At 39.2% G+C, this 16,643-nt stretch overlaps 1 protein-coding gene across 1 annotated transcript in view; it reads right to left on the bottom strand.

Annotated features, from left to right (window-relative positions):
• The window catches only part of KCTD9 (potassium channel tetramerization domain containing 9), a 55,275-nt gene that overhangs the window by 21,826 nt on the left and 16,806 nt on the right, over window positions 1-16,643 (bottom strand). Inside the window, exons 6-9 of the mRNA XM_061199422.1 lie at window positions 16,401-16,529; window positions 7,454-7,521; window positions 7,270-7,365; window positions 6,404-6,553 (exon numbers count right to left, since the gene is read on the bottom strand). Of these exons, the coding sequence (XP_061055405.1) occupies window positions 6,404-6,553; window positions 7,270-7,365; window positions 7,454-7,521; window positions 16,401-16,529 (443 nt within the window). The remainder of the gene's footprint in view (window positions 1-6,403; window positions 6,554-7,269; window positions 7,366-7,453; window positions 7,522-16,400; window positions 16,530-16,643) is intronic.

Raw genomic sequence — 16,643 nt, forward strand, 5'->3', positions numbered from 1 at the left:
CACTGATGAATATAGATGCAAAAATCCTCAACAAAATACTAGCAAACAGAATCCAACAACACATTAAAAGGATCATACACCATGACCAAGTGGGATTTACTCCAGGGATGCAAGGATTCTTCAATATATGCAAATCAATGTGATACACCATATTAACAAATTGAAGATTAAAAAGCATATGATCATGTCAATGGATGCAGAAAAAGCTTTTGACAAAATTCAACACCCATTTATGATAAAAACTCTCCAGAAAGTGGGCATAGAGGGAACCTACCTCAACATAATAAAGGCCATATATGACAAACCCACAGCAAACATCGTTCTCAATGGTGAAAAACTGAAAGCATTCCCTCTAAGATCAGGAACAAGACAAGGATGTCCACTCTCACCACTATTATTCAACATAGTTTTGGAAGTCCTAGCCATGGCAATCAGAGAAGAAAAAGAAATAAAAGGAATACAAATTGGAAAAGAAGAAGTAAAACTGTCACTGTTTGCAGATGACATGATACTATACATAGAGAATCCTAAAGATGCCACCAGAAAACTACTAGAGCTAATCAATGAATTTGGTAAAGTTGCAGGATACAAAATTAATGCACAGAAATCTCTTGCATTCCTATACACTAATGATGAAAAATCTGAAAGAGAAATTAAGGAAACACTCCCATTTACCATCGCAACAAAAAGAATAAAATACCTAGGAATAAACCTACTTAGGGAGACAAAAGACCTGTATGCAGAAAACTATAAGACACTGATGAAAGAAATTAAAGATGATACAAACAAATGGAGAGATAGACCATGTTCTTGGATTGGAAGAATCAATACTGTGAAAATGACTATACTACCCAAAGCAATCTATAGTTTCAATGCAATCCCTATAAAATTACCAATGGCATTTTTTACAGAACTAGAACAAAAAATCTTAAAATTTGTGTGGAGACACAAAAGACCCCAAATAGCCACAGCAGTCTTGAGGGAAAAAAACGGAGCTGGAGGAATCAGACTCCCTGACCTCAGACTATACTACAAAGCTACAGTAATCAAGACAATATGGTACTGGCACAAAAACAGAAACATAGATCAATGGAACAAGATAGAAAGCCCAGAGATAAACCAATGCTCCTATGGTCAACTAATCTATGACAAAGGAGGCAAGGACATACAATGGAGAAAAGACAGTCTCTTCAATAAGTGGTGCTGGGAAAACTGGAGAGCTACATGTAAAAGAATGAAATTAGAACACTCCCTAACATGATACACAAAAATAAACTCAAAATGGATTCGAGACCTAAATGTAAGACCGGACAGTATAAAACTCTTACAGGAAAACATAGGAAGAACACTCTATGATATAAATCACAGCAAGATCTTTTTTGATCCACCTCCTAGAGTAATGGAAATAAAAACAAAAATAAACAAATGGGACCTAATGAAACTTAAAAGCTTTTGCACAGCAAAGGAAACCATAAACTAGATGAAAAGACAACCATCACAATGGGAGAAAATATTTGCAAATGAATCAACGGACAAAGGATTAATCTCCAAAATATATAAACAGCTCATTCAGCTCAATATTAAAGAAACAAACAACCCAATCCAAAAATGGGCAGAAGACCTAAATAGACATTTCTCCAAAGAAGACATACAGATGGCCAAGAAGCACATGAAAAGCTGCTCAACATCACTAATTATTAGAGAAATGCAAATCAAAACTACAATGAGGTATCACCTCACATGGGTTAGAATGGGCATCATCAGAAAATCTACAATCAACAAATGCTGGAGAGGGTGTGGAGAAAAGGGAACTCTCTTGCACTGTTGGTGGGAATGTAAATTGGTACAGCCAGTATGGAGAACAGTATGGAGGTTCCTTAAAAAACTAAAAATAGAATTACCATGTGATCCAGCAATCCCACTACTGGGCATATACCCAGAGAAAACCATAATTCAAAAAGACACATGCACCCCAATGTTCACTGCAGCACTATTTACAATAGCCAGGTCATGGAAGCAACCTAAATGCCCATCAACAGACGAATGTATAAAGAAGATGTGGTACATATATACAATGGAATATTACTCAGCCATAGAAAGGAACGAAACTGGGTCATTTGTTGAGACGGGGATGGATCTAGAGACTGTCATACAGAGTGAAATAAGTCAGAAAGAGAGAAACAAATATCGTATATTAACGCATATATGTGGAACCTAGAAAAATGGTATAGATGAACCGGTTTGCAGGACAGAAATTGAGACAGAGATGTAGATAACAAACGTATGGACACCAAGGGGGGAAAGCGGCGGGGGGTGGTGGTGGTGGTGTGATGAATTGGGAGATTGGGATTGACATGTATACACTGATGTGTATAAAATGGATAAGTAATAAGAACCTGCTGTATAAAAAAATAAATTAAATTAAATCCAAAAATAAAAACTTAAATTACATGTTTACACTGAATTCCCTTCACAAATATAATGCTGAGCAAAAGAAGCCAGATACACAAAAAGTATTTACTAAATGATTCCACTTATTAAATTTCAAAGATACATAGAACTCACCTATGGTGTTGTAAGAAGTCAGGATATTGGTTACCCTTGATTAGAAGGAGGACATGAGGGCTTCTGGGGTAATAGTCTGTTTCTTGATCTAGTGCTGACTATATAAATGTGCTCATTTTGTGAACATTTATTGACTAATACATTTATAATTTGTGTATTTTTCTGTATTAGTATTATGTTTCAATAAAGTCTGTGTTAAAAAGATTAAAAAAAAATTCAACATCCATTTATGATAAAAACTCTCCAGAAAGTGGGCATAGAGGGAACCCAGTTCAACATAATAAAGCCCATATGTGACAAACCCACAGCTAACATCATACTCAATGGTGAAAAGCTGAAAGCACTTCCTTTAAGATCAGGAACAGGACAAGGATATCCATTCTCACCACTGTTATTCAAAATAGTTTTGAAATCCTAGCCACAGGAATCAAAGAAGAAAAGAAAAAAAAAAAAACAGAAATCCAAATTGAAAAAGAAGTAAAACTATCACTGTTTGCAGATGATATGATACTATACATAGAAAATCCTAAAGAAGCTACCAGAAAACTGCTAGAGCTCTTCAATGAATTTGGTTAAGTTGCAGGATACAAAATTAATACACAGAAACCTGTTGCATTTCTACACACTAACAATGAAAGATCAGAAAGAAAAATTAAGGAAACAATCCCATTTACCATTGCATCAAAAAGAATAAAATACCTAAGAATAAATTTACCTAAGGAGGTAAAAGACCTGTACTCCCAAAACTATAAGATGCTAATGAAAGAAATCAAAGATGATACAAACAAATGGAAAGATATACCGTGTTCTTGAATTGGAAGAATCAATATTGTCAAGATGACCATACTACCCAAGGTAATCTACAGATTCAATGCAATCCCTATCAAATTACCAATGCCATTTTTCATAGAACTAGAACAAAAAAAATTTTTAAGTTGTATGGAAACACAAAAGACCCCGAATAGCCAAAGCAATCCTGAGAAAGAAAACTGGAGATGGAGGAATCAGGCTCCCTGACTTCAGACTATAATACAAAGCTATAGTAACCAAAACAGGATGGTACTGGCACAAAAACAGAACGATAGATCAGTGGAACAGTATAGAAAGCCCAGAAATAAACCTACACACCTATGGTCAATTAATCTATGACAAAGGTGCAAGAATATACAGTGGAGAAAAGCCAGTCTCTTTACCATGTGGTGCTGGGAAATTGGGAAAGCTAAATGTAACAGAATGAAATTAGAACATTCTCTAACACCATACACAAAAATAAACTCAAGACTTCCCTGGGTACCCAGTGGTTAAGACGCCATGCTTCCATTGCAGGGGGCATGGGTTTGATCCCTGGCCTGGGAACTAAAATCCCTCAGGCCACGTGGTGTGGCCAAAAAAAGAAACAACAAAAACAAAAACAAACAAACAAAAAACTCAAAATGGATTAAAGACCTAAATGTAGTACCGGATACTATAAAACTCCTAGAGGAAAACATAGGCAGAACACTCTTTGACATAAATTGCAGTAGTATCTTTTTAGATTTATCTCCTAGAGTAATGAAAATAAAAACAAAAATAAACAAATGGGAACTAATTAAACTTAAAAGCTTTTGCACAGCAAAGGAAACCATAAACAAAAGAAAAAGACAATCTACAGAATGGGAGAAAATATTTGCAAACGATGCAACTGACAAGGGATTAATCTCCAAAATATACAAACAGCTCTTGTGGCTCAATATCAAAAATACAAACAACGCAATCAAAAAATGGGCAGAAGATCTAAACAGACATTTCTCCAAAGAAGACATACAGACGGCCAAAAAGCACATGAAAAGATGCTCAACACTGCTAATTATTAGAGAAATGCAAATCAAAACTACAATGAGATATCACCTCACACCGGTCAGAATGGCCGTTATCAAAAAGTCTACAAATAATAAATGTTGGCGAGGGGTTAGGAAAAGGAACCCTCCTACGCTGTTGGTGGGAATGGAAATTGGTACAGCAACTATGGAGAACAGCATGGAGGCTCCTTAAAAAACTAAAAAGAGAGCTACCATATCATCCAGCAATCCTACTCCTGGGCATGTATCCAGAGAAAACCATAATTTGACAAGACACATGCACCCCAATGTTAACTGCAGCACTATTTACAACAGCCAAGACATGGAAGCAAACTAAATGTCCATGGACAGATTAATGGATAAAGAAGATGTGGCATATATATACACAAGGGAATATTATTCAGCCATAAAAAAGAATGAAATAATTCCATTTGCAGCAATATAGGTGGACCTAGAGATTATCATACTAAGTGAAGTAAGCCAGACAAAGATAAATATATGATATTGCTTATATGTGGAATCTAAAAAAACATAAAGATACAAATGAACTTATTTCCAAAACAGGAGGAGAGTCACAGACATAGGAAAAAAATGTGTGGTTACCAAATGGGGGAAAAGGGGATGGGCAGAGGGATAAATTAGGAGGTTGGGATTAACATATACATATTACTATATGTAAAATAGATAACCAACGAGGACCTACTGTATAGCACAGGGAATTATACTCAATATTTTGTAATAACCTATAAAGGAAGAGAATCTGAAAAAGACTGTATATATATGTATATATGTATATACGCACACACACACACGTAACTGAATCACTGTGCTGTACACCTGAAACTAACATGATATTGTAAATCAACTACACATCAATAAAAAAATTATATATATATAATATATACACATATATATTATATATACATATTGGCCTTCACATCAATTATACAATGTGGGTAGAACAAGCATTTAAAGATAAGAAAATTATAGTTGAGGCTCACAGTAATGCTATAATTAAATAGAACTCAAAACCAGTTGTATTCAATGATCCAATCTGTCTTATCTTTTTTTTTTCATTCCTTAACAGAAACCAACCAAGCTGCCTCTCAGCATTTCACTATTTAAATATTAGGTCCTTTAGATTTCTCCTTTGTACTGTTAGTGTTTTTTCTTATTTTGCTATTTATTTGATCCTTCGTCATAAGATGGAACAAGGAAATGTGTTGGCATATTTTGTTATTAGATCCAAGTTTCATGGAAAAATACACTGCAGCTAAGGAACAAAGCCAAAATTATAAAATTCAATAAACATTTATTCAGTGACTGCTAAAGGCAAGGTACTATATTAGGTGTTATTAACTCAAAAGGCACACAGACATGGTCCTTGATATTAAGGAACTGAAAGTTCTTAGAAATTAGATTTCACAGCTGGTTTTACATATATCCTCTAACCTCAAATTAACACAGGTAACTGCTACACAAATACATGCATATACATATGTACACACACACATATATACACACATATATATGTAAACACATATGAATATAGGTAGAGGGAGAGAGCCACTGAGATGCTAACTTACACGATTGCTGTATACCATGTTTATTTAAAAGTAACTGCCACATATCCCCTGGAGCAATAACATTTTCCTATTCCAGAAATGAACCTGAATAGAAAAATTCAAAGGTCCTTTCCAGCTTTACCCTATTAATTCATTGAAAATAGAAGTCCTGATAAATAAAGTGTTGAGGAGATCAGGATCTAATTTCAAGATTTAATTTATTAGTTGCTATACTTTTCAGACCTATGTTTAATATAGGATACCAAAGTTGCAAAACCAACCCATTTCACTTTCAGAACCTTCAGTTTTATCATCAACTTAGTAAATTATCTGTTTGCAAGTAAAAGCTCCAGTAAGGGACAGATATAACTTCTGCTCTGAGTGTTCAATAGACTAAAAATTTAATTTTCTTTTGTAACCAAAAATGATTCTTACGTCAAGCACTGATCCAGAGAGATCAGCTCGTTCAAGATTTGCACAGCAGAGATTAGCGTGGGCAAGATTGCAGCGGCTTAAATTGGCCATTTTGAAGTTAATGTATCGAAGGTCCAAACGAGAAAGATCAGCACCACTGAAGTTTAAACCCTAAAATTAAAAAACACAAACTGTCACGATATTTAAACCATGTGTTGTATTAAATTCTATTACAATAGCTAACCACCAGGTTTTTTAGAAGTAATTGGCAGTTCTGTCATTTGGAGTTCGTTACAAAACATGATCAAATGGAGCTTAGATATATAAAATTAGTGTCCTTAATGGGTTCTTAAAGAAACTTGACTTATATATAACATTAGAATGCATCCTGGCTGTGCCTCATTTATGTGCAGAAGTTTCTAAAGAGAGATCTCTGCTGGCCACATACCCGTTGATAAGTATTATTTTTTTATTAAACCTGATTGTACTTAAATTATTTTATTAATTCAATAATTCAAGATCATTTTTTTTTAAAGTGAGTATTGTGGTTTTTAAAATCATTAGTGCTATAATACATAAAGGTAAAAGTATCTTCCACTGATTAACCATAGATAACAACTGTACAACTGACTTTTTATTTTTATTGCTGCAATTCCTATGCATTACTCAAAAACTGCTGCATGAGGCATAATTAGACAATAAAAAGATTATTACATCTCTTTTTCTGTCTAACCATTTGGGACTAAATCAATGCTATGACCCATAACTAAAATATATCTTGCATGACAAAGGAAAACAAGCCAAGAAAAAAATTCCCAGAAGAATTTAAAACTTTACTCACTGATTTGCCTACACAAATAACTCATGTAAAAGTTTGCTTTAATTACCTGGCAACGCAATTCTGATTTGGTTGGAGTGGCTAGCAGAAATCGGACAAATTCCTTTCGAGATATCGGTGAATGATCTTCTGGTGGTTGAGAATTCTTGAAAAGCATATTGACAGATCAGTGGAGCATTTTGGGAGATAGCTACAATACATGTAATACTTGGCTAATGTAAAAAGAGCCTTACCTTTATTGCCACTTCTAGGTGTTCAATCAAGGAGTCAATACCAAAAAATCTTGCTTCTTCTAACACACCTATCATAATAAAAACAATTTGACTTTTATAGAATGCTATTCATTTTAATATTTACAGAATCATTTACAAAAAAATTCTATAAAGTTAAATTCTCACAACAGAAGTGAAATACAACAAGTAGGCTATCCATCAATATAGAAGAAAAATAACTAATGTTTAGAACATATATATGTATATATGTATATATAGAATATTTTAAAATATTTGTAAACAGTTTTTCTAAATAGTTTACATACAGCAAAAGAAAGACTAATGAATTAGAATGAAAGCTTTCCATATTACAAAATTATTTCTGAAAATTAAATAGGCCGCAGACAAAAAAATCCTAACATCACACATTCCTAAAATAACTGACATAGTGATTTGTAAGCCCAATAATAAATGATTAGTTCACCTAATCTTAACATTTCATTGACTTTTTAAAAAAAATTTATTTATTTTTGGCTGTGTTGGGTTTTCGTTGCTGTGTGCAGGCTTCCTCTAGTTGTGGCGAGCAGGGACTACTCTTCGTTGCGATGCGCTGGCTTCTCATTGCAGTGGCGTCTCTTGTTTTGGAGCATGGGCTCTAGGCATGCTCAGTAGTTGTGGCACATGGGGTCAGTAGTTGTGGCTCGTGGGCTCTAGAGCACAGGCTCAGTAGTTGCGGCGCACAGGCTTAGTTGCTCCGTGGCATGTGGCATCTTCCACGACCAGGGCTCAAACCCGTGTCCCCTGCATTGGCAGGTGGATTCTTAACAACTGCGCCACCAGGAAAGCCCTTCATTGACTTTTTTTTTTTTTTTAATATACTTAACACAGTCACAGTACCATGGTTTTTTTTTTTTTAATAAATTTATTTAATTAATTTATTTTTGGCTGTGATGGATCTTTGTTGCTGCATGCGGGCTTTCTCTAGTTGCTACGAGCGGGGGTTACCCTTTGTTGTGGTGCATGGGCTTCTCATTGCAGTGGCTTCTCTTGTTGTGGAGCACAGGCTCTAGGCACGCGGGCTTCAGTAGTTGTGGCACACAGGCTTCGTTGCTCCGCAGCATGTGGGATCTTCCCGGACCAGGGCTTGAGTCTGTGTCCCCTGAATTGGCAGGCGGATTCCTAACCACTGTGCCACCAGGGAAGCCCCTTGAGTTTTTGAATGAAGCAGATCTGAATCGGTTTGTCAGAGATCTTTTAGTTACTGAATCAGAATATTACAGAAGTGAATAAATGTAAGACAGCTTCAAAACAAAAGTCAGCAGTATAATGCAGAAACCTTTCTTACAGGAGAATCAATTTTAAATAAAGGATTTCCAGGGGGCTCACACACGATGGCGGAATAGAAGGATGTGGAGCTCACCTCCTCCCACAAATACATCAAATATACATCTACATCTGGAACAATTCTCACAGAATACCCTCTGAACGCTGGCAGAATATCTCAAACACCCAAAATCGCATGAAAGATCTCTTCATAACCAGGTAGTACAAGAATAAAAAAAAAAAGGCATTGGGATAGGACTTGCACATCTGGGAGGGAGTTGTGAAAGAGGACAGTTTCCCACAACCTGGAAAGCCTCTTCACAGGTGAGAAGATCAGCCAGGACAGAAATGGAGCTTTAGAGGCTCAAAGCAAAGTGCAGCAGCTAGCTTATGGCAGGCAGATCAGAGACAGACCTGCACAGATGGTCCGGGTCACTGCCCTGTGCTCCCCAGCCTGAGATGTGCAACCGCTGCTGTGGGCGGGAGCTGAGTTCTGAAACTCGGGTTTCAGAGGACAGACCCAGGGAGAGGACCAGGGTTGGCTGCTTGGAGAAAGCCTGAAGGGGCTGGAGCATGGTATGGGCTGCAACCAGGGGTGTATGCAGAAGAAGCCCAGGCCCACCATAGAAGCAAAGCCCTTTTGTTAAGGAGCATGGAACGGAGGGACAGGCCTGCCATTGCGGCCTCTTTCTCCACACGCTTTCAGCTGACTCAGCGCTACCTGTAGGAGCTCTGGGAGCATGCCAGCGGGCTGCCCACATGCAGAGGCAGGGCTGAAATCTGAGCCCTCTGCCCACTGCTGTGCAGATCTACCCCACAGCCACTGGCTTTGTATACTCAGCGCCTGCAGGACATCCAAGTGGACAATGGGTGCTCCTGTGGCTGGGACCAGTCTGGCCTTAGCAGCTATGTGGTTTGTGGGTGCATGCACGCAGAGGCTGGGCTGGAGTCTGCGCTGCTTCGATAGCTCCAACAGCGGGTTCAGGTGTGTGACTACTGTGGTCCTGCTACCTCACTTCAGTGGATCATTGCCAGCAGACCTATGCTGGTGACTTTGTGAACACAGCGCCTGAGGGACACCAGGGCTTACTGCCTGCATTCTCACGGTTGAGGTGGGACCGAGCGCAGTGCCAACAACAGTGTACTTTGTGAGCCCATACGATGGGTGACGGGTGACAGCACAGAATGCACTCCCTGGTGGAGAGCTCTGGAGGAGGAATACTCAGGGGCTCCTCTCCCTGGGCATACTCCAACCCCGACCACCTCACACCACAGCTCAGAAACGGATCTGGGGGCTTCTACTGCAATAACTAGGGAGCAGACCCTTCCACTGAGAGGGCTGTGACAACCACAGAGCAAAGAGGAGGCCCCACTCAACACCCAGTGTAGCCTTTGGTCACCACAACATCAGTCACACCCCCTATCAAGGGGATAATGGCCAGCACACACTGAGGAAAGAGGTGGCAGGTATACATCCAGAAAACAGCCCTTGCACCAAAAATTTTAAACCCACACAAGCTACACTGGGACACTTCCACATACTAATAGCCCTCCAAGACCACAGTAGATAATTGTTTGTCATAAACTCATAGAGCGAGAGAAATATAAGTAAAATGAAGAAGCAGAGGAACCACTCCCAGAAAAGATCAAGAGAATTCCCCGGAAAGGACAAACAATGAAACAGATCTGCTCAGTCTGACAGACACTGAGTTCAAAAAAAAGATAATGAAAATATTGAAGGAACTAAGAAAGGTTATCAATACAAATGTAGATTACTGTAAAAAGGAACTAGAAAGTGTAAAGAGGAGCCAAGGAAAATGAGAAAACTCATTCACCGAGATGAAAGCTGAACTAAAGGCAATGAATAACAGGTTGAATAATGCAGAAGAATAAATAAGTGATCTGGAAGATGGAACAATGGAAATCCCCCAGTCAGAACAGCAGACAGAAAGCCAAATGGAAAAAAAAAAATTGAAAGCAATTTAAAAGACCTATGGGATAATGTAAAGTGTACCAATCTACACATAACAGGCATCCCAGAAGGAGAAGAAAGAGAAAAGGCGATTGAAAATGTATTTGAAGAAATTATGGCTGAAAACATCCCAAACTTAAAGAAGGAAACAGATACACAAGTACAGGAAGTACAGAGGGTCCCAAACAAGATGAACCCAAACAGATCTATACCAAGATATACTATAATTAAAATGGTAAAAGTTAAAGAGAGGATTCTAAAGGCAGCAAGAGAAAAAACAAAGGGATAATTACAAGGGAACCCCCATAAGGCTATCAGCTGATTTCTTTACAGAAACGTTGCAGGCCACAAAGGAGCTGCAAGATATATTCAAAGTACTTAAAAGGAAAAATCTGCAACCTAGGATACTCTACCCAGCTAGATCAACACTTAGAATAGGAGAAAGAATTTCTCAGACAAGCAAAAACTAAAGGAATAGAGCAATACTAAATCTATCCTTAAAAGAAATATTGGAGGGTCTTTTCTAAGTAGAAAAGAAGTAAGAATCTACAGGAAAGAGAAAATCACAATTGGAAAGTAAATCACATAAATAAGCCAGTATGCAGATTTTAAAAAAATAATAATAATAAAATAAAATAATTTTTTTGTGAAAGTAATAACCACAATGAACAGCAAAAGGATAAACATGAAGATGTAAAAGAGGACATCAAAATCATAAAAAGTGGGGGAAGAGAGTAAGAAAATGTAGGTTATCTTTTAGAATGTGTTTGAGGTTATATCACTATAGATTCTAAAGCAAGTACATATAGGAAGGGGTTAACATACTTGAAAAACAGGGTGACCACAAATCAAAGACATACAATAGATGCACAAAAACAAAAGGAAGAGAACACAAGCATAATACAAAAGGAAATCATCAAATGATGAAAGGAAAAACAAGAAGAAAAAGAACAAAGAAGAAATACAAAAATCAACTGGAAAACAAGCTCTACAATAGCAATACTTATCTATCAAAAGTTACCTTAAATGTCAATGGACTAAATGCTCCAATCAAAAGACACAGAGTGGCAGAGTGGATTAAAAAAACAAGAGCCTACAGAAGATGGCAGTGGGGGAGGATGCGGAGTTCATGTCTCCCCACAACTAAAGTGCCTGCCAGATGCTGGTGGGGGACCTCAACGCCCAAGGAGACAGGAGGAACCCCCGAGTGACCGGGTAGGACATGGGGGGAGTGAGGGGGGAGGAGAAGTGGAGGCCGGACAGGACCGGCGCCCCTGAGGGGTGACTGTGAAGGGGGAAGGGGGGAGGGGTTCCCATGCCTGGAGGGACCATCAGGGGCTCGGAGAATCAGGTGTTTCCCCTGCCCAATCGGCCAGGAAGCGTGCAGGGCTCCCAGGCAGGGTCCTCGATCCTCCAAGGCCCCCTCTGGGCCATGTTGTTTCTAGGGGCGTAGGAAGGAGGCGGGGGTGGTGGAGAAGGGGAGAGGCGGATGGGGGAGGGGCCCTCTGTGATAGGAGGACCAGGGGAGGCACGGAGGTTGTTTCACCCACTCACTTGTGCCCGGGCAGCCTACTGGGCTGTTGGGCCTGGTCCTCCATTTTCCTGGGCCCCCTTCTCTCCCAGGCCCCCTCTGGCCTCATGGGTCCTAGGGGCATGGGAGGGAGAAGGGGGAAAGAGAAGGAGAGGCGGACAGTGGTGGGGGGAACCCTCAAGGACCAGAGGATTGGGGAGGTGTGGCGGGTGTTTCCCCAGACCACTCAGCCCGGGAGACCTGCTGGGGTCCCAGGCCAGGTCCCCCACCCTCCGAGGCCCCCTCTGTGCCACGCTGGTCCTGGGAGCGTAGGAGGGAGGGAAGAGGTGGGAAGGGGAGGAGAGGCGGATGGGGCGACGGGACCCTCCAGGGCCGGAGGATCAGGGGAAGCAACCCAGGCGTTTCCCCTGCCCACTCAGCTCCAGGAAGCCTGTTGGGCTTCCAGGTCTGGTCCCTTGCCTTCTGGGGCCACCTCTAGCCACGTGGGTGCTGTGGACATGGGAGGGAGAAGAAGAGAGGCCAATGTGGAGGGGCCCACTGGGACTTCCCCCGCCCACTTGGGCTCAGTGAGCATGCTGGGGTCCTGGACCTGGTCGTCTGCCCTCCAGGGCCAGAGGCACTCCTGGGCCCCTCCTGCTGTGTTGAGTTTAAGACCCTGCCCCAGGGCCTTTTCTGGCCCTGTGGGTCCTAAGCATAGGCCCCGTCCACCACCTAAACCCCACCCCTACCTAAGCCCCGCCCCCCACAGCCAAGACCTTTTCTGGCTTTCCCCCCCCCCTCCTCTTTATTACTACTGTGGTTCTGTTTTACCTTCCAGTTGTTGTTTCATCTATATTTTTATTTTTTTATTCTTTCTAAAATAGCTGTTAGTTTTCTAATCTTATTATTTACTCTTTCTTACTGTTCTGCTCCTTTTTTTCTTTTGTCTTTTTTGGCACCTCACATGGCTTGAGAGATCTTGGTTCACGAGCTGGGGGTCGGGCCAGAGTTCCTGCAGTGGGAGCTCCGAGTCTGAACCACTGGACTAACAGAGAACCTCAGACCCCAGGGAATATTCATAGGAGTGAGGTCTCCCAGAGGTCCTCATCTCGGGACCAAGACTCAACTCTACCCAACAGCCTACAAATGCCAGTGCTGGAAGCCTCAGGCCAAACAACCAGTAAGACGGGAACACAATCCCACCCATCAAAAAAAAAAAAAAACAAAATGAGATGACAAAAAATTATGTCACAGATGAAGAAGCAAGGTAAAAACCTACAAGACCAAATAAATGAAGAGGAAATAGGCAACCTACCTGAAAAAGAATTCACAGTAATGATAGTAAAGATGATCCAGAATCTCGGAAATAGAATTGGAGGCACAGATTGAGAAAATACAAGAAATGTTTAACAAAGATCTAGAAGAACTAAAAAACAAACAAACAGAGATGAACAATGCAATAACTGAAATGAAAAATACACTAGAAGGAATCAATAACAGAATAACTGAGGCAGAAGAACGAATGAGTGAGCTGGAAGATAGAATGGTGGAAATAACTGTGGAGGAGCAGAATAAAGAAAAAAGAATGAAAAGAATTGAAGACAATATCAGAAACCTCTGGGACAACACTAAACACACCAACATTCAAATTATAGGGCTCCCAGATGAAGAAGAGAAAAAGAAAGGGTCTGAGAAAACATTTGAAGAGATTATAGTTGAAAAATTCCTTAACATGGGAAAGGAAATAGTCACCAAAGTCCAGGAAGTGCAGAGACTCCCATACAGGAAAAACCAGAGGAGAAACACACCAAGACACATATTAATCAAACTAACAAAAATTAAATTCAAAGAAAAAATATTAAAAGCAGCAAGGGAAAAACAAAAAATAACATGCAAAGGAATCCCCATAAGGTTACCAGCTGATTTTTCAGCAGAAACTCTGCAGGCCAGGAAGGAGTGGCAGGATATACTTAAAATGATGAAAGAGAAAAACCTAAAACCAAGATTACTCTACCTAGCAAGCATCTCATTCAGATTTGACGGAGAAATCAAAAGCTTTACAGACAAGCAAAAACTAAGAGAATTCAGCACCACCAAACCAGCTTTACAACAAATGCTAAAGAAAATTCTCTAGGTGGAAACACAAAAGAAAAAGACCCACAAAAACAAACCCAAAACAATTAAGAAAATGGTAATAGGAACATACATATTGATAATAACCTTGAATGTAAATGGATTAAATGCCCAAACCAAAAGACACAGACTGGCTGAATGGATACAAAAACAAGACCCATATATATGCTGTCTACAATACACCCACTTCAGACCTAGGGACACATACAGACTGAAAGTGAAGGGATGGAAAAAGATACTCCATGCAAATGGAAATCAAAAGAAAGCCAGAGTAGCAATACTTCTATCAGATATAATACACTTTAAAATAAAGACTGTTACAAGAGATAAGGAAAGACACTACATAATGATCAAGGGATCAATCCAAGAAGAAGATCTAACAATTATAAATATTTATGCACCCAACATAGGAGCACCTCAATACATAAGACAAATGCGAACAGCCATAAAAGGGGAAACTGACAGTAACACAATAATGGTAGGAGACTTTAACCCCCTTTCACAAATGGACAGATCAATGCAAGTGAAAATAAATAAGGAAAAACAAGCTTTAAGTGACACAACAGACCGGACAGATTTGATTGATATCTATAGGGCATTCCACCTGAAAGTGGCAGAATACATTTTCTTCTCAAGTGCACACGGAACATTCTCTAGGATAGATCACATCTTGGGTCACAAATCAAGCCTAGGAAAATTTAAGAAAATTGAAATCATATCAAGCATCTTTTCTGACCACACGCTATGAGATTGGAAATCAATTACATGAAAAAACCTGTAAAAAACACAACTACATGGAGACTAAACAGTGTGCTGCTAAATAACCGAGAGATCACTGAAGAATTCCAAGAATAAACAAATGCATAGAAACAAATGACAACGAAAACATGACGACCCAAAACCTATGGGATGCAGCAAAAGCAGTTCTAAGAGGGAAGTTTATAGCAATTCAATCTCACCTAAAGAAAAAAAAAACTATCTAACCGTACCCCTAAAGCAACCAGAGAAAGAAGAACAAAGAAAACCCAAAGTCAGTAGAAGGAAAGAAACCATAAAGATCAGAGCAGAAATAAATGAAACAGAAAAAAAGAAAACAATAGCAATGATAAATAAAACTAAAAGTTGGTTCTTTGAGAAGATAAACAAAATTGATAAACCCTTAGCCAGACTCATCAAGGAAAAAAAAGGGAGAGGATGCAAATCAGTAAAATTAGAAACGAAAAAGGAGAAATCACAACTGACACCGCAGAAATACAAAGGATTGTAAGAGACTACTACAAACAATTATATGCCAACAAAATGGACAAGCACAAAGAAATGGACAAATTCTTGGAAAGGTACAATTTTCTAAGACTGAACCAGGAAGAATCAGAAAATATAAACAGACCTATCACAAGTAATGATGAAACTGTAATTAAAAATCTTCCAACAGGGCTTCCCTGGTGGCACAGTGGTTAAGAATCTGCCTGCCAATGCAGGGGACACAGGTTCAAGTCCTGGCCCGGGAAGATTCTACATGCTGCAGAGCAACTAAGCCCGTGTGCCACAACTACTGAGCCCACGTGCCACAACTACTGAAGCCCGCGCACCTAGAGCCCATGCTCTGCAACAAGAGAAGCCACCTCAATGAGAAGCCCGCACACCACAACGAAGAGTAACCCCCACTCGACGCAACTAGAGAAAGCCCACACGCAGCAACGAAGACCCAGAGCAGCCAAAAATAAATAAATAAATAAATTTTTAAAAAAATTATAAAAACAACAAACAAACAACAAAATCCCTTAGCGTCCTTACTGATGAAATCTAAATCTATTTAGAATCTAAAATCGGAATGTATGGGGTAGATATATACCTGAAAGACTATCTACCTGTGTAGATATATGACTGTATATTTACACTCATATGCATGTAAAAACATTTAGTTTTAAAAATGGAAAAGATACTTTTACTTTATGAAAATATATGTTACTAAGCAAGTGAAAAGAAAATACAAATCCTAAAAAGTGTGAGGAATTACATTGAAAACTCACCCAACAAATTAATCCCATCGTTTACAATGAGCTGTCCGTGACGCAAGTAGTTCAAAATGGGTTCAAAGTACTCAGGACTTCGGTCAATTAAGAAAGCTCCTCTATGATCTTGCTTATTTCCCCACACACCTGTGGGACCATTAAAATGAAGAAAGCCCCCCATAAACAAAAAACAAAGTTAGAAATTTATAGAAGGAAAATAGCGTAACATACCAGTAAGTTTTTACTCTTGTAAAAATTATT

This window comes from Eubalaena glacialis, chromosome 9 (genome assembly GCF_028564815.1).
Source record: "Eubalaena glacialis isolate mEubGla1 chromosome 9, mEubGla1.1.hap2.+ XY, whole genome shotgun sequence".
In the NCBI taxonomy this organism is placed as follows: domain Eukaryota; kingdom Metazoa; phylum Chordata; class Mammalia; order Artiodactyla; family Balaenidae; genus Eubalaena; species Eubalaena glacialis.